Source organism: Seriola lalandi, unplaced genomic scaffold, assembly GCF_002814215.2.
Source record: "Seriola lalandi dorsalis isolate HSWRI2012SDOR001 ecotype SW California unplaced genomic scaffold, Sedor1 jcf7180002054110, whole genome shotgun sequence".
NCBI lineage: Eukaryota > Metazoa > Chordata > Actinopteri > Carangiformes > Carangidae > Seriola > Seriola lalandi.
The window spans coordinates 584052-603565 of record NW_019524663.1 but is presented as its reverse complement, the minus strand read 5'-3'; the positions used below and the strand labels follow the sequence as shown (position 1 = coordinate 603565).

The following is a 19514-nucleotide window of genomic DNA, read 5'->3' as shown; positions in this document are numbered from 1 at the left end:
GGCATAAAAAGTAATGAAAACGCCATAGTGTGGCAAGTCATAAAAAAACGTCATAATATAGTAAGGTAAAAAAGGTAATAGTACAGTAAGGCCTTAAAAATGTCATGCTATAGTTAGGCATAAAAAGTCATAAAAAAAATGTCATAATATAGTAAGGCATAAAAAGTCATGAAAAATGTCGTAGTATAGTAAGGCATAAAATGTCATAAAAAATGTCATAGTATAGGACGGCATAAAATGTCATAAAAAATATCATAGTATAGTAAGGTATAAAAAGTCATAAAAAATATCATAATAAAGTAAGGTATAAAAAATGTCATAATAAGGCAAAAAACATCATAGTATAGTAAGGCATAAAAAGTCATAAAAAATGTCATAGTAATGTAAGGCATAAAACGTCATAAAAAATGTCATAGTATAGTAAGGCATAAAAAGTAATGAAAACGCCATAGTGTGGCAAGTCATAAAAAAACGTCATAATATAGTAAGGTAAAAAAAGTAATAGTACAGTAAGGCCTTAAAAATGTCATGCTATAGTTAGGCATAAAAAGTCATAAAAAGACATCATAGTATAGTAAGGCATAAAATGTCAAAAAAATGTCATAGTATAGTAAGGCATAAAATGTCATAAAAAAATATAGTAAAGTAAGATATAAAAAATGTCATAATAAGGCATAAAAAACATCATAGTATAGTAAGGCATAAAATCTCATAAAAAATGTCATAGTATAGTAAGGCATAAAATTTCATAAAAAAATATCATAGTATAGTAAGGTATAAAAAGTCATAAAAAATGTCATAGTATAGTAAGGCATAAAATGTCATAAAAAATGTCATAGTATAGTAAGGCATAAAATGTCATAAACAATTTGTCATACTATAGTAAGGCATGAAAGTCATAAAAAATGTCATAGTATAGTAAGTTATAAAATGTCAAAAAAAATGTCATAGTATAGTAAGGCATGAAATGTCATAAAAAAATATCATAGTAAAGTAAGGTATAAAAAATGTCATAATAAGGCATAAAAAACATCATAGTATAGTAAGGCATAAAAAGTCATAAAAAATGTCATAGTATAGTAAGGCATAAAAAGTCATAAAAAATGTCATAGTATAGTAAGGCATAAAATCTCATAAAAAATGTCATAGTATAGTAAGGCATAAAATCTCGTAAAAAATGTCATAGTATAGTAAGGCATAAAAAGTAATGAAAACGTCATAATATAGTAAGGTAAAAAAAGTAATAGTATAGTAAGGCCTTAAAAATGTCATGCTATAGTTAGGCATAAAAAGTCATAAAAAAAATGTCACAATATAGTAAGGCATAAAAAGTCACCTAAAATGTCGTAGTATAGTAAGGCATAAAATGTCATAAAAAAATATCATAGTATAGTAAGGTATAAAAAGTCATAAAAAAAATGTCAAACTATAGTAAGGCACAAAAAGTCATGAAAAATGTCATAGTATAGTAAGGCATAAAATGTAAAAAAAAATGTCATTGTATAGTAAGGCATGAAATGTCATAAAAAATATCATAATAAAGTAAGGTATAAAAATGTCATAATAAGGCATAAAAAACATCATAGTATAGTAAGGCATAAAAAGTCATAAAAATGTCATAGTATAGTAAGGCATAAAACGTCATAAAAAATGTCATAGTATAGTAAGGCATAAAATGTCATAAAAAATATCATAGTATAGTAAGGTATAAAAAGTCATAAAAAATATCATAATAAAGTAAGGTATAAAAAAGTAATAGTACAGTAAGGCCTTAAAAATGTCATGCTATAGTTAGGCATAAAAAGTCATAAAAAAACATCATAGTATAGTAAGGCATAAAAAGTCATAAAAAAATGTCATAGTATAGTAAGGCATAAAATGTCAAAAAAATATAGTATGGTAAGGCATAAAATGTCATAAAGAAATATCATAGTAAAGTAAGATATAAAAAATGTCATAAAAAATGTCATAGTATAGTAAGGCATAAAAAGTCATGAAAAATGTCATAGTATAGTAAGGCATAAAATGTCATAAAAAATTTGTCATACTATAGTAAGGCATGAAAGTCCTAAAAAATGTCATAGTATAGTAAGGCATAAAATGTCAAAAAAAATGTCATAGTATAGTAAGGCATAAAATGTCATAAAAGAATATCATAGTAATGTAAGGTATAAAAAATGTCATAATAAGGCATAAAAAGATCATAGTGTAGTAAGGCATAAAAAGTTATTAAAAATGTCATAGTATAGTAAGGCATAAAATCTCATAAAAAATGTCATAGTATAGTAAGGCATAAAAAGTAATGAAAACGCCATAGTGTGGTAAGTCATAAAAAAAAGTTCATAATATAGTAAGGTAAAAAAAGTAATAGTATAGTAAGGCCTTAAAAATGTCATGCTATAGGAAGGCATAAAAGTCATAAAAAATGTCACAGTATAGTAAGGCATAAAAGTCTTAATAAATGTTGTAATATAGTAAGGTATAAAATGTCATAAAAAATGTAATAGTATAGTAAGGCATAAAAAGGCATAAAAACATCATAGTACAGTAAGGCATAAGTCATAAAAGTCCTACAAAATGTTGTAGTATAGTGAGTCATAAAATGTCATAAAAAATGTCATAGTATGGTAAGTCATAAAAAAACATCATAATATAGTAAAGCAAAAAAGTCAAGGTATAGTAAGGCCTTGACAATATCATAGTATAGTAAGGCATAAAATGTCATAAAAAAAATATCATAGTATAGTAAGGTATAAAAAGTCATAAAAAAAATGTCATAGTATAGTAAGGCATGAGAGTCCTAAAAAATGTCATAGTATAGTAAGGCATAAAATGTCAAAAAAATATCATAGTAAACTAAGGTATAAAAAATGTCATAATAAGGCATAAAAAACATCATAGTATAGTAAGGCATAAAAAGTCATAAAAAATGTCATAGTATAGTAAGGCATAAAAAGTAATGAAAACGCCATAGTGTGGTAAGTCATAAAAAAAACGTCAAAATATAGAAAGGCATAAAATGTCATAAAAAATGTTATAGTATAGTAAGGCATAAAATGTCCCAAAAAAACGCATAGTATATTGTATAAAAGTAATGAAAACGCCATAGTATAGTAAGATATAAAAAATGTCATAATAAGGCATAAAAAATGTCATAGTATAGTAAGGCATAAAATGTCATAAAAAAATGTCATAGTATAGTAAGGTTTAAAAAATGTTATAGTAAGGCATAGAAAACTTCATAGTATGGTAAGACATAAAAGTCCTAAAAAATGTCATAGTATAATAAGGCATAAAAAGGCATAAAAACGTCATAGTACAGTAAGGCTTTAAATACCTCATAATGTCATATGAAAACTTCATCATATAATAAGGCATAAGCAAGTCATAGTATGGTAAAGCATAAAAAACGTTGTAGTATAGTAAGGTATAAAAAAGTCATAAAAACCTCATTATTTAACAAGGCATCAAACGTCATAAAAACGGCATAGTATAGTAAGGAATAAAACGTCATATTATAGTCAGGAATAAAAAGTCATAAAAATGCGGTACTATAGTAAGACATAAAAAGTAATAAAAATGAGATATTGTAGTATGGCACAGAAAGGCATTAAAAGTCATAGTATAGTAAGGCCTTAAAAATGTCATAGTATAGTAAGGCATAAAAAGTCATGAAAAATGTCATAGTATAGCAAGGCATAAAATGTCATAAAATATGTCATAGTATAGTAGGGCATAAAAAATGTCATAGTATAGTAAGGCCTAAAAAGTCATGAAAAATGTCATTGTATAGTAAGGCACAAAATGTAATACAAACATCACAGTATAATAAGGCATAGAAAGTAAATAAATGTCATAGTATAGTAAGGCAGAGAATGGCATAAAAAATAGTCATAGTATAGTATGGAATAAAAAGGCATAAAAACGTCCTAGTAAAGTAAGACTTAAAAAGTCATCGTAACGTCATAGTACTGTATATTAAGGCATAAAAAATGTCAGAAAAACAACATAGTATATACTGAGTCAAAGTATAGTAGAGGGTAAAAAACATCATAGTATAGTAGGGTGTAAAAAACTTCATACTATAGTATGGCATAAAAGGCGTCATATAAATGATATAGTATATTCTCGCCTAAAAAAACAAAAATCGACCTAGTATAGTAATACGTAAGAACTTCGTAATGACGTCATGGTATAGTAAGGCATAAAAAAGTCACCATAACGTCCTAGTATATTAAGGCGTAAAAAACATCATAAAACGACATAGTATATAGTAAGAAATAAAAAGTTATAAAAAAGACATAGTATAGTATCGTGTATATGGTGTATAATGTCATTAAAACATCATAGAAGTTGGTTTATTAGTTTATTGCCAAGTAGGTTTTTCAACATACAGGGAATTTTGTTTGGTGTTTTGGTGTATGACAGTAAACATAATAAGAAGAAAAGAAATATAAACAAAGATGAAACAAGCAAGTACTGCAGGTCTGATATGTTAGATTTAAATAGACAATTTTAATAATAAGATAAAATATTTACAATAAAAAGTGAAAAAATATTATAGAAAAGAATAATTATAAATATAAATATATACAATGACAGTGGGGGTCATTAGCCTTGGTAATGAAGCCAACTGCAGTAGGGAAGAAGTTGTTCATGTGGCGGGAGGTTTTGGTCCTGATGGACCACAGCCTCCTGCCAGAGGGCAGTGACTCAAACAGTTTGTGTCCAGGGTGGGAGGGGTCGGCTACAATCTTTCCTGCTTGCCTCAGACGCAGCCTTGGGGGGATCCGGTGCTGATGATCCGGGTGCCGGATATATGCTTCCCCAGCTTTACGTGCTGCTACCTATCGGACAGGAACTCAGTGATCCACCTGCAGGTTGAGTCAGGCATGCTCAGCTGGAGACAACTGATCAGCACAGTGCTTCAGGGTGGATGTAGAGACAGGTCCTTTTTCTTTGGGGGGTTATTGTATACTTAGGCATAAAAAACATCATAAAAACAGCATAGTATAGTAAGGCGTAAACAACGTTATAAAAACTACATAATATAATAAGGCATAAAAAACTTCATAAAAACGACATAGTATAGTTAGGCATAAGAAACGTCATAAACAAAAAAAGTCATAGTATAGTAAAGCATAAAAAGTCATAGTAAGACATAAAAAAGTAATAATATAGTAAGGCATTAGAGTCGTTAATTAACCTAATGTGCATGTCTTTGGACTGTGGGAGGAAGCCGGAGTACCCGGAGAGAACCCACGCAGACACAGGGGGAACATGTAAATTCCGCATAATAATGCACCAGGCCCAGGGTTTAATCTCAAAACCTTCTCACTCCTAGGCGACATTGCTAACCACTGCACTACCAATCCGTCCCATAAAAAAACAGTCATAGTATACTAAGGCATGAAAACTTCATAGTATAGTAAGACATAGTAATGTCATAGTATAGTAAGTCATAAGAAATGTCATAGTATTCATGCTGACATTTTCATGGGATTTTTCGATGGAGATTAAACTCCTACTTTGATATATCCATGATTTCATTTTTACACCTTCTAGCAACCTGACTGCTAGCCTACAGAATACAGAAGCCAGGGTTAGCTTGCTAACACTAACTGCTGTTAACAGTACCTCACATGGTTAAATAACATCAGTTAACATTTTTCTGGTAAAGTTAGGTACCACTATGATGTTCCAACATGACGTGAGCCTTCCGATAGGCCCCGCCCTTTTAGTCAATCAAATGCTATCAAGCCTAAATCGGTTGTCTTGGAGACATAGCTTCTTGGAGGGCACATTGGAATGATCTAATTTTACTTCAATCCAAACATAGTGCAAATGACTTCACTCAAATATTGGTAGGGACAATTCTCTCCTCCCAAAATATTGGTAGGGACATGTCCCTACTGTCCATATGCAAACCTATGCCCTTGCATAAAAGATACCTCATTTACTCCTCTCACTCTAGTTTCCCTTTAGGATTAATAAAGTGTTATCTTATCTCACTACCTCTTTTCCAGAGGGTTTCCTCAAGATGGCAAATGCCAGCCATGTGCCCCAGAGTGTGCATCCTGCCAGGAAGATTCCTCTCACTGTCTGAGCTGTGAGAAGCAGAACTTCCTGCTGGACCACTCCTGTAGGTCACACTGTCCAGATGGCTATTATACCACAGAGACAGAATGCCGTCGCTGTCCAGCCCACTGTGAAGAATGTAATCATGACGGCCTCTGTAAGAGTAAGTACGATCAGTGTAGCAGTGTTAGTGTTAGCATTGATATGATATAAATAATGATTTTTTTTATAAATGATGATGTACAGGTGATTTGATTATATCTGTGTCAGTTGTGTGATTACTACTGAGGTTAAACATAAACAAGCTTCTTATAAGCCAGTGCGAGGAATAGGAAGTGAGGGCTGGGGGGAACAAGGGAAACAGGAAAAAGTGAAATTTTATAATTCTATGTATAATTTACATAAAATAAATTCATCCTAACTTTCATTCATCATTTTGGAAATCACAACCAGTCATGTGATTGGGCTACGTACATGAAAAGTGAAAAACAAAACAAAAAAACACAGTTAAAAGGCTACTTTTAATACTTAACATATACACACAAATATATTTTAAGTTGAATGGTTCAGTTGAATAAAAATTTCAATTAACATTCATTAAAAATTTTTTAGTTTTTTAATGATTCATCATAGATTATAACAGTAATTGAAAAAGTCCAGTTTGGAATATTAATAATTTTCACCTGCTTAGATTCCACTACTTGCACTGTGCAAATGATGTAAACAACAGTGTTTTGCCCTTCTTATCTTGCATTACTCTTCATATCTCCCTCTCCCAGAATGTGCTGATTACTACTTCCTCCATGAGGATAAGTGTGTGGATGATTGTCCTGATGGCTACTTTGCCAGCGAGAAGCAACAGGAGTGTGTGCGTTGCCATGCTGATTGTGCCTCGTGTGAAGGACCGGGCTTTGATGACTGTAATGTGTGTCGCAACTCAAAAGCTGTCCGTTACAATGGAGAGTGTCTGGCTCATTGTCCTATGAACGCTTACTATGATAAGACTATCAATGAATGTAGAGGTAAGCAAGTTGGAAACTTAATATAATATTAAACAAATCAGAAAAAAATGCAACCATTACAGGATTTTCTACCTTTGCCATGGTTGTACTTGGCTGTGTCTAATGACTTTATTTTCCCAGAATGTGACAGGTTATGTTTGACCTGCTCAGGCCATGAGCCCTCATCCTGTCTCAGCTGTGACCCGGGCAGGCATAAAGATGCCAGCGGACACTGTGTGTGGTTAAATCAGTGCTCTCTGCGCTCATACATGGACCAGAATGGGGAGTGCCAACAGTGTTACAAACTCTGTCAGCACTGTTCTGGGCCGGGCAAAGACAACTGCCTCCGCTGCAACGAGCCACACTTCCTACTGAGTAAATAATCAACTAAGCCAGAATGAGCAGAAAATATTTGATTATTTGATTATATTATTTAATTTTTATATTAAATGTTGTGCTGCTTATCGATCTAAAGCAAACTTCTCCTTTAGTGTTTTTACTGTGTGCCTGTTTCCATCAGACAGCACATGTGTGAAGGAGTGTCCTGTGGGTTACTATGCCGAGGACAAGGATGAACGTGTGTGTGAGCGCTGTCACTTCAGCTGTAAGTCGTGTGTTGGCAGTCACAGTGTGCAGTGTACCACCTGTAAACCTGGATTCTTTAGGCAGGGGAGCAGCTGCGTTGAAACCTGTTCAGAAAGGTAAGAAGAACACACAGATACTCACTGATTTATAGATATTCTCCTCTCCTCTCCTAGAGGAAGAATAAACTGAATTGATACCCTCTCTCCTTTTCAGACACTTTGGCAACACCGTCACCATGGTTTGCGAGCACTGTGACCCTTCTTGCAGACAGTGTTGGGGTCATGGTAACAGAAAGTGCCTGAGTTGCCGGGGGGACTACTTGTATCTGAGCCATTGGGGACAATGCCTGAAGAGCTGCCCTCCGAACTACTACCACGACAGCTGGTCCAAGAACTGTCACAGGTGTCATCCAACCTGCAAGACCTGTAGTGGTAAAGAAAACTTGTCATGGCTTATTTCTTATGTTGTTGTTTTTTTCCGACTGTATTTTTGTATGAGACACATCAGACAGACAGGATGGAAACTGCTATTTTACTGGTTGATCGAAAGCTCAGCTATGTAATGACATATGACACTATTTCCTATTGTGCCTCTCTGTCTCTCCTCTTGCAGGTAAGGGCGCTCTGGCCTGTCAGTCCTGTTATGAAGGCTTCACTTTAATGAGTAGCATCTGTGAATCCAATTGTACTGTAGGCCTCTATGCTGCTTCTCAGGTGACAGACAGCTTGACAACATTTCACTTCATTTACAAAGAGTGTTTTAGTTTATATTCAACTAACCTTTCATATTTTCCTAATGAAAAAAAACACACAGCTACAACATTTTAGAGCTTTAGCTGCAGTTTGGCATGACTGTTCAGAGATAAATGTATAAAAGTGATACTTAGACTGCTGTATAACTAATACTTCTGTTGCTCTAGGCCTCTGAGTCCAAAAACGATAAGTCAAACTGCAAGGCGTGTGACTCGTCCTGCCTGGACTGCAGAGGCCCCAGCATGTGGAACTGTACTGTGTGCCATGCACTCCAGCTCTTGTCTGATGATGGCCGCTGCTTGAGTTGCTGCGGGAATGAGACACGTCGCGATAATAAGCCAATACCCAGGGAGTGCTGTGACTGCAGTGCCCTAGAAGGTAAAAATAGAATGCACACTGGAGGACAGACTTTCCACAAACACACACAAAGAACTCGCATGTCATTTTGTCAATGCAAATTGCTCCTCTTGATTTCAGAATACATACTTGTATTCATACTTGTACCTGGAAAATAATGTTTATGTGTATGTGCGTCATCAGTCACAGTCTTTCAGGGCATCTGCCATTTGTAATGGTTGCCCTGTATAGTTGATCTAATTAACAGCTTTCCTTCTGTGTAGAGCTAAGTTTCATCTTCTTGCCAAACAGGGGTTTGCAGTATTTTAGAATGATGCTAAATATGTTCCCCTTACCAAGAAATTTCCAAGCTTTTTTGGTCTCTAGCCATCATAGACAAGACTGCATTTCATTGGAACTAGCATGTTGTAAAATGCACATTGATCAGAAACAATCCCAGTATACAGATAACATTAGTCTAATGTAATCTAATGGTCTGCTCTATCTCCTTCTCAGATGAGTGCATCATGGGTGTAAACTTTGTGTTGGGGGAAGCCAAGGATTTAGAGGCTCAAGGCCGCACCGCCAAACTCTTTGCTACTGCTTGTGTTCTACTTGTTGTCTCTGTGGGTGGAGGGATATTCCTCTTCCTCAATGCCCGATCTAAATCCCTCACTATTGCACCCACAACCAAAGCAGGTGGCTATGAGAAACTGGACACAAATGGAGGTGTTACCTCACAGCCTTCCACCTCCTCATTTAGCGAGTACAGCGACCGGATCATTGGATGTGAGGATGATGAGGAAGACGAGGATGATATTGTCATTGTCATGGGACAAGATGGGACAGTGTATCACAAGTTCAAGTATGGACTCTTGGATGAAGATGAGATTGAGCTAGAGTACGATGATGAGAGCTACTCGTACAGATGAAAGCATTCAAGTCCTTGACTGGAGAGAAAAAGCTCTTCCTTATGTATCATTGAAGTATAAATAAAAATAAAATCATATTAGTTACAATTTGCAGGTGTAGACTTTATATCAACAGAACTTTGATTTTTCAGAGACAAAACACTCCAGGTTTCAGGTTTCCCAAAGTTTCTCTTAGAATATTTTCTTCTAGTTGTGATTTAATGTTTTGACTTCACTGCTGCACATCTGGCTTGTATCGTCTCACTGAGATAATAGCAGGTCTGCTTCCCACTAACTGGTAAGTGTGAAGAGCAAATAATCAGTATTTTTCTCTGTAACCGGTTGAAGTGAAATGTGGTGTGAATGATTGTTTCATAATAAAGTTGGATTTTGATCTGTACTTTGTGAGTGTGCAGTCAAGTTATGAATTAACCTGCAGATGTGTTGTATCGCACGCAAACCAACACAATAACTGAGCTCAGTAATATGTTGAAATTGGCTCTGCCGTGTGATTGGGTTATGTAAGAAATCGGAACTATGCTAATTTATAATAAATCAATTTTTGAGCCTATTTTGACATATGCAAGTTCGGTCCTAATTTAAGTGGCTGCTGATCTGTGTCACAAGTGGGTATACATTTACATTGTGATAGCCAACAAACATACTGGTCTATTTAATATTCAGTAATCTCACACAAACTGAAAATGAAGTCCCTCTGGAGATATGTTGGAACTATAACCTTTACACTGAATCCCCAATGGAACAGGTTGAATCCAGCGTCTTATCTCATACTAGACTGAACAAATAGACACAACATTGACTCAGGGACATCTGCCACTGTCCCTCCTTCGTACGTTGGTTTAACATCAGCTTGACATTGGCTTTCCCTTCCTGAGCCTTATCATGTAAAGCTACCGCTTCAGGCCTCAGGGCTTGTTGGTGCAGTAGCATTGCGACACCTATAAATAAATTCACATACCCAGTGTGACTGAAGTATGATTTTCAGACCAGATGCATTATAAAGCCTAATCTGAAATTACAGGAAAATATGACATTTACAGAAGATATGAGCCTTAGGCATGCAGCATTCATCAATTTTTGAGGGATTTACTTAAGTTTTAGTATTTTACAACACAATAGTTTTAAGTGGAAACAACAGGGTAGAATGTTAGTTCTGATATAATTTTTTTTTTAATTCTTAATTAAATAATTGTTAAGAAATTATTGAATGCAGCCAAGTAATTTTTTTTATCTGTACATATTTGCAGAAGCTCATATTAGGACAATAACAACATTCAGGTAGGTAGCAGCCAATGATGTCCAAAAAAGAAAAAGGCCAGTCACATGAATATCCTTTTATATAGTTTGCTGGTTTTTAGGTGTTTTTAACATAAATTGTATTTCCATTACCGTAGTGGTCTAAGCAGGCGCCCCATGTGTAGAGGCTACAGTCCTCGCTGCAGTTGGCTCCGGTTCGAGTCCCGCATTGTACGGCCTTTGCTGCACGTCATTCCCCCTCTCTCTGTCTCCCCATTTCCTGTCTCTCTCTACTATCCTGTCCAATAAAGGCACAAAAATATACTTAAAAAAAAAAAATTATATAAAACACATGAATGAAAACATAAAGGAGGTCTTGAACCTTTAACTCTACATGCAGTAACCCTGGTCCCTGGTAATCTAGAATAAGCACTTGCAACAGCCTGGAAAACATTTCACTTGTGAGAGCTTCCCTCCTAAAATCTTTGATAGGTTTGAAGATGCAGCAAATTGCAACTTCAAGTTACAGTGTGATTTCTACTGCAGAATAAGTGCTTTTGCAGATCAACATAATGGATTATATAATATACAATATGAAATAAAGGTTTTATATAACTGGGAATCTGTCAATATAATTTCAGTGAAGTATTGCTTGCAGGATTTTGTTTCATTCATGCTTTCAGCTAACAATTTTCAAGCTCTTCTAAAGAAACTGAACAGATTAAAATGAAATGTAAAAAGACGATCAGACTGAGAATGGGAACAGTTCTGGCAAAAACAGTGACACGCTTCCTGTGAACGGCTCACAGCTACTGGTACACGGTAAATATCAACATTCATGAAATGCACTCATATATTTTACTCTTGAATGACACTTTAATAAAATAAAATAAAATACGGACTTAAAATCCCAAATCACATAGCTGGACTCATAGAAGTCACTCATTTAAAACAATTACTTACAACGGTTCAAATAATTGTATACACTTAGTAGTTAAATGTTTGACTGTTTCATGTAATTTCCTTTGTAAAGGCTTAACAGATGCAGACACACACACACACACACACACACACACACACACACACACACACACACACACACACACACACACACTTAAAAAAACTGTAAAGGGGTACTCCTCTTACAGGATTTGTCAAAAGTTTTTGAATATATTTAATTGAATTGAATAAATGAAATATGTGTATATATATATATGAAGAATTTTATGCATTATATCTTATCATGCATAGGTTTTTCTCTTCAAACTTCTGCATGATTGTTTGTGTCATATAAATTTGTGCTCAACAGTTCAAATGACTGTTGCCCTCTATAAATATCAGAGTAGGGAAGAGGAGGTGTGGACGTTATTCTTCTTCATCTCATCTCACCTATCAATGTTTTACTATCAGTAACAAACCCCACGGAGACTAGTGGACTGTAGGTCTGAGCATCAGGTAAGATGCAGTCAAAAAAAAGAAAAACTTACGAACATGCATAAGAACTTGCTTGCTTCTTTGGCCTTAGTGTTCCTCAGATCTGAATATGAATATGAACATGTGAATATGTTGAAATTTAAAAAGCCTATGCTTAAAACATGTTTTATACACATTTCATTAAATAAATAACTGTTGCTGGTTATTCAGTGATTCCAATTTACGAGCATTCAGATTTTTTCTGTATAATGCATCAAAAACCCCAAATTCAATGGTAAAAGGTCATTCATCTATAGGGCCGTGATAAACTGTACAAGACTGGTGTCACACTGGAAAGGAAAGACATTTTCTCAAGAGGAAAATTAAAGAACAAAGGAAGGATACTTTAACACCTTTTACATAATTTCATTATTTAATCTCCCTGTCTTCATACAGATGCCTTGCACTTAGCCACATTGTTGCATAAAGTCAACTAACTGTGCTACCCGTGTTTTTGTTACAGATAATGATACCCAGACTGTTTCTCTAACCATCTGACACATAAATGAATCTCAACAGAAAATGACTCAATAAGTGACATATTTACAAACTTGGCTAAATAGTGTTCATAGAGCTGAGTATATACTTGTGTCGTTCCTGAAATACAGATTTTTATTACAGCTGTTTGTATTTTCTGGTCACTCTCATTCCAAGATCTGTATTTAATTTTATGTACCTTCTCACACAAAAGATTCCAAACATACAGGAGGAGCGGTGATATTCAAGAGCTGCATGCAGCAATCTGGTGTGAATATAAACAAATGAACATCATCTATTAAGTGACTGTCTGCAACTAACCAGTAGAGAAAGTAAAAAATAAAATTTAAACACAGAAAGACTAACAAAGTAAAAGAAAAAAACACAATAAAAAAGATGGTTTGTTTATGATTATTTCTATGTGCAGCCATGACGACAGCTGAGAGATCTCAGAATGAGGCTGTGCATTCTAATGAGTAAAATTACACAAACCTGTGTTTATACAGAGATCTGTGTGTGTGTGTGTGTTGTGTGTGTGTGTGTGTGTGTGTGTACACAAACTGAGACAGTCACAGCCAGCTGTCAGTGACCATTCATAATAGTCTGTGACGTAGATGCTGTGGTGGAGGGCAGGGCTGAAGATGAGCTGGGAGAGCTGGTGAAGAAGTTGTCGTCTCTCAGTTTGAGATGCTCTGGAAGCTCCAGCTTGACCTTGGCCTCCTCAATGTCGTTGTTGATCGCTGCAATGAGGGCTTCTGTTCAGATATAGATGAAGAAATTAGATCAAATCTGGGAGTATGAAAAAACCTATCATTGAAACTAGGCACACAAAGTTGGTGTGTGTGTGTGTGTGTGTGTGTGTGTGTGTGTTTGTGAGAGAGAAAAAGGTGTCATACCAAGAGAGTCATAGCTTCTTTCTGGTCGGATGTAGCCCACCATGACAACACTGAGAATCTCCCCATAAAAGTCCTCTTTGAACATATGAATCACATGGGTCTCCTAGAATCAAAAACATATTTACATTCATTTTCACAAGAGAACAATAAATGTCAAAGTTTACTGCTTTGCTCTTAGTATGTTATCAAGACAGAATGTATAAGAATGGCTTGCCTTGCCTCTGCACCAGAAATGTATAGAATTAAGAAGTCCCAAATAAATGCTGAAAATGTGTTATATTGCTGGCTTTAGCCACTACTCTACTCTTTTTCATTCTTGTACTTTGATAAAAAGCAAGGGTACCCTGTGCAGGTTATAATTCTTAAAATAATGATGGTATCAACAAAAATGGAGAAATTAACATTTGTATTTTTACAATATTGACTGTTACTACAGTACTACTACTACAGTTTTCACCATACAAAAAATTGCTTTTCTCAATATTTTGTCAGCTTTTCCCACAGCAGTCTTTTTGACTCATGTTGCCATGCTTAAATGCTGTGGAGTTGATCACAAGAGTTATAAACAAATTAGACTATTTTATTCAATTTGTTCCAACATTTTTCTCTGTGTTGGTCCTCTGAAAAGACCAATTCAGGGTGACATTTAGACCCCTGGAAACATTGGGCAACCAGCATTCATGTGCAATCATGAATGAAACCACACTGACTTGTCATTCACACTTTAATGAATGCACACATTCATTTAGGATTATCTTTAGATGTGTGTAGTACAATATAACTTCGACTTTGGTTATTAAATCTTTCTTTTTCTAAATTTGATTTCTATCCAAAGCTGTGGAGGAAGAGGTGGGCTCGACTATGTGACATCTTATAAATAGATTTTAAACTTGTACATTTAATCAAAACAAAACCCCAGACATTTTGCAGTGAATGGCGCTTTTCTTGAACCTACCATGGACTTCTTGGTATTTTTGTAGTAAGGGTTCCAGCCAATGCTCATCACCATTTTGTGGACATCCCCATTACCCACGCAGGCCCAGCCATAGTAGATTCCTGTGCTGATATCTGTTGGAAGATTGTCCACCACTGAGTCTGGGAAGTTGGCTAAAGATGGGAAGGAGATAGGAAAGAAAAAGATTAGTATGTAAGGTCAGCTAGAGAATTGCTCTGTCTGAAGTTAAGTTAGTTTCTGCTCAATGGCACTTTTTTAAACCAGAGAACACTATCTACTGGAGAAACCAACTAGCTGTGAAGATAAACAGTGCAAGAAATTCATGCACAAAATGTTTTATTGTATTGTGAGAGATTAATTTGTTACAGTTCTCACTTTTCATGGATACTAGAGGAAAACGTCTTGACCATCCAAAGCTCCGATTGGTTACAAACAATCCTCTTTTGTAAAGCTGATCTTTTTTTTTTTTGCAAAAAATGGTTTTATATGGTCTTTCTATATTCAGTGGACTTCTCTGTTCATCTTTCCGGGTATAAATCAAGCGACCTGTCTCTGTTTAAAAGGGATCTTTGTGAATTATTTCAATCAGCAAATAGTGATCACGAACATGGCACTTAGGCAAACTTTCCTTGTGCATCAATAATGTTTGTAGATAATCTTTCAATATCATAACTGAAATCTGAATTATATATAAAATATTCTGAAGCACTATCACAAGGGGTAAAACACACTCTGTTTGAACGGACAACTACTTTCAGTCACTAGTTTAAGGCTTCCCCCTACCAAATGCCTTTAAATACTGCATTTACTATCGGAGGGTAAATGTCAGGGTCATGAAGAGAATAACGGCGATATATTATTAATCATTACAAGTTTAAGATTTGCTTTTCATTGATTTGACAAGGTGGTGACAACGTCGGACGATTAACTTATGCAATATTTATTTGCACATTTTCATCGATAAGATATGCGGCTACTACGCATTTCTGGAAAAGCCATCGTTACATAATAGCTATTATTTGAGTAAATAACAGTGCTTTCATTATCTGTCAAGTTCAGTTACTCAACTCACATTTACCGCAAAAAAAAAAAAAAAAAAAACCTGCGCGCTCATTGCGTAAACGGTGTCTTCAAGTCATCAATACTGTAAACCCGTTGGGTAGTTAGGAACTAACTAGTTTGCCAGACTGCCAGTGCTGTGTTTATTATCTTACCTCGTCTGTCTCCACGTTAATAAGAGTGATTCAGACTGACCTAACGTTATCTACGTAAGATAGGGTACAGTCGTACATGTTACAAAAAAGCTCCTACAGATTAATGGCACATGATCAACTCACCTGTGGGAATTCCCAGTTCTTTGCTTCCTCTCCCGAAGCCTCTGATGACCTCTCCCCGGCAGAAGAATGGAAGACTTTTCATGACCGATAGCAGTTAGCTGTCTTAGATGGACGCTACAGAATGACCTCGAACGACACAAGGAAGTCGGACTGGCTAATCAAACCCCACTGTACTGACTGCTAGCACCTCGCTGACAGCTAGCAACACTGAAATCTGACCCTTGTGGAGTTCAAAGTACGTCCTTGTATTTAGCTGTAGCTTGACCCGCCTGAATAGTTTCCTCGAGTTGAATAAAGTTCAACCTTAATCACTAAACAGTGGTGGTAACAGTTGAACAACTATGCTAGCTAAGCTAACTACTGTTAGCTTCATCAGATGCACCCTGTTCCTAAAACGGTTTTAGCCAAATGTGTAGGTTATATAGTACTTGAGAATGACAGTCCCGGTTTCTCTCAGGTCCACTCGCAGTATGACGGTAAAAAAATGAAGCCCCGCTGCTCGTAGAGAACCAGTGATGTTTCATGTGTTGAGCTCATCTGCGTCCCAAACGCTTCTGCTGATGTCATTGATCGCGTTACCAAAGCCGGACGGGAGTTACGTGTTGCCTTCAGATGTTGTAGGAAATGTAGCGATTACAAAATGGTGCATTCCTGGCCTACATAAGGAAAGGCGACGCAAATTTACAGCTAGATGATTTAAGAGCCCAAGTTTTGCTCTCGGGCAGCGTGAACTAACCTATTTTTTGACCTAGAGTACATTTATTGTATTTTGCTTTTTTTCAATAAAATATGAAGTCATTCTTTATCAGTCCACAAATTTTCTTATTATAATCATATTATAATATTGAATTGACGGTATAGCCACCCCGTTGATATATCAAGCCTTTTATTGGTTATACCAACAACGCCCGTTATTGGTTATACAAATTACGGGCTAGGTTTGTTGGTATCTTCCTTTGGTGTTTGACTCTAACCAGAAGAGGGTGACATATCCTTTCCCAAGCAACCAAACCATGGCCCAGACAGCCCCTGGATCACTCCTTATATTAAAAGAAAGCGTTCACAATATCAAAAGACAACATCAGTCACACACATAAGCTACATATGAAACAACACAAAACGGAAAGGGTGCCAAACAGAAAAAGACAAGACAGTTGAAACAAATCTAAAGTAAAATAAATAAAGTAAAAATAAAGAGTGAGTATATGACAATAATTTCATTTAAAAACTTTGCAAAATATTAGATACATTCAACGTTTTGATTGCTTTTTTGTTTTGGGAGAGGGATCATTCCTTCATACTGTTCTATTTCCTTTATAAATACAAATAATTAAGTTTTTGTTTGTAAATGTGTTTATGAATATGGAATTTGGTGAGAAGTTAAATTATATCAAAGGGGTTGTATATATCACTAGGCTATAGCAACCAAATCAAGTTTCAGGAGTAATTCAGTTTCAGGATGTAATTCAAAGAAAGAGCAGTATAAGTTACTGTTGTTAAGTGTTACTGAATAAAATCTGTAAATCTAAAGGATCTTCCCGTTTTTGTGTTTTCTGCAAAACGTTGGTTATTATGATGAAGAGTGAAAGATTGGGATGTGGGATACTCAAGTATACTATTCCTCAACTAATAATAATTGTAATAGCAATTTTCATTGTTCATCCGTTTCCCATATTGCCATTACTTGCACAGGAGGGGCAGCCAGTTGTCTTTACGCAGACCCAAAAAGACAGAATCAATGTCCAGTCATCCTTGCAGGTTTAGTTGTCGTTTTATTGACATAACCCCGAAGGTTTCCAACATACCACTTTCTCTACAGGTGTTCTCTCTTTGTCCTCTCTGCCTCAGGTCTGGTGAAAACTTGTGTGCCCTCCCACTTCCTGTGCCTACCTACTTCCTCCCACCTATACCCAACATATATCCTGTGTGTGTCTCCCATTACTGCCACCGTGTGTCCAAATCAATAATGAAATCTAAAGCCAAAATAAAAAATAATAAAAATAATATAATCTGCCAACACTAACTAAAACTGCTCCTACACACCGGCCCTTAATTGTTTTAAATATAACAAAATAAACAATTACTGATGAATATTAAAAGGAGCTATATTACTTTTTGAACTTTCAACAACAACAACAACAACAAAAAGTACTATGTGTTGGCATTCTTCTTTCTTCCTGTTTATTCAGTATTTTTCCCTTTTTTTTCTTTTAATCTGTAGGTTTAACAGTCTGTTTCTTAGGCCCCAGCTTCATGGAGAAGACAAATTTTAGTTATTGGTCTTTCCAAGATGTTGTTTTTCGTCTGAAGTTTAACTGTGCGCACAAGACCTTGTGCATCCGCTTTTGTTTCCAGTATTCTTCCCATTAACCAAGAGCCTCGAGGTGCAGTGGGATCAACGACTACAACAATATCACCTGGAGCAAAGCTTCTTTTCACATTTGACCATCGCTGTCGTTCTTGGATTAGCGGCAGGTATTCCTGCGTCCACCGTTTCCAAAAGAGATCTGCCATATACTGCACTTGTCTCCATCTGCGTTTGATGTATAAATCTTCTTTCACAAAGAGTCCAGGGGGCAGTATTGGCTTGGTTTTCAACAGAAGAAGGTGATTTGATGTGAGTGCTTCCAGGTCCATTGGGTCATCAGAAATCTTGGTTATGGGTCGATCATTTAAGATTGCTTCCACTTCACAAAGTAAGGTTTGCAAACCTTCATCATCCAAAACTTGTTGGTTGAGAACAGAAGGTAGCACATTTCTAACCATACGGATCAATCGTTCCCAAACACCACCGTGATGGGATCCTGCTGGTGGGTTAAAATACCATTTTATCCCTCGCTGAAGCATAGCACTTTGGATTTTGTCCTGATTCAGGCCACTGAGTGCTTCTCTCAGTTCCCTTTCCGCTCCAATGAAATTTGTGCCATTGTCTGACCTTAAGGATGAAACTTGACCTCGGCGACAGATAAATCTTCTTAATGCATGGATGCAGGAGTCTGTGTCGAGTGTATGTGCAACTTCAAGATGTACTGCCCTGCTTGCCATGCAGGTGAAGATTACACCATACCTTTTCACAAGACTTCGTCCTCTTTTGATCTCTATAGGACCAAAGTAGTCCACGCCAACATCTGTAAATGGAGGTTTATCTGGTTGAATCCTCTCCAGGGGCAAGTCTGCCATTTTCTGTTCTCCCATCTTCCCACGCTGTCGTTTGCACACAACACAGTCTGATATGATCTTTCTTGCAGCAGAGTTAGCCTTGATGATCCAATACTTTTTACGGAGGCGAGAAAGCATATGGTTTCTTCCTCCATGTCCAAGTTGTTTGTGGATATGTCGTAGCAACAGTGTCGATATGTGAAGGTCTTTTGAAAGAATAATCGGGTGTTTCACTTCTTCAGGCATCGCCAGTCTGTTCAGGCGACCACCTACTCTCAGAAGTCCCTCATCCAGCAC

At 35.9% G+C, this 19514-nt stretch overlaps 2 protein-coding genes across 2 annotated transcripts; one reads left to right on the top strand and one right to left on the bottom strand.

Moving 5' to 3' along the window:
- The first annotated feature begins 5705 nt into the window (after positions 1–5705).
- On the top strand, positions 5706–10063 carry pcsk5b (proprotein convertase subtilisin/kexin type 5b). The gene is made up of 9 exons (XM_023403294.2): positions 5706–5710; positions 5997–6241; positions 6858–7100; positions 7221–7454; positions 7600–7780; positions 7878–8095; positions 8277–8377; positions 8584–8794; positions 9269–10063. The coding sequence occupies exons 1-9, from the start codon at positions 5706–5708 to the stop codon at positions 9682–9684; spliced, it is 1854 nt and encodes a 617-aa protein (XP_023259062.2). The 3' UTR covers positions 9685–10063.
- Positions 10064–11776: 1713 nt separating this feature from the next.
- Positions 11777–16622, bottom strand: rfk (riboflavin kinase). The gene is made up of 4 exons (XM_023403304.2): positions 16059–16622; positions 14722–14873; positions 13767–13869; positions 11777–13625 (listed from the first exon to the last, which is right to left on the bottom strand). The coding sequence occupies exons 1-4, from the start codon at positions 16138–16140 to the stop codon at positions 13453–13455; spliced, it is 510 nt and encodes a 169-aa protein (XP_023259072.1). The 5' UTR covers positions 16141–16622; the 3' UTR covers positions 11777–13452.
- Between the last annotated feature and the right edge of the window lie 2892 nt (positions 16623–19514).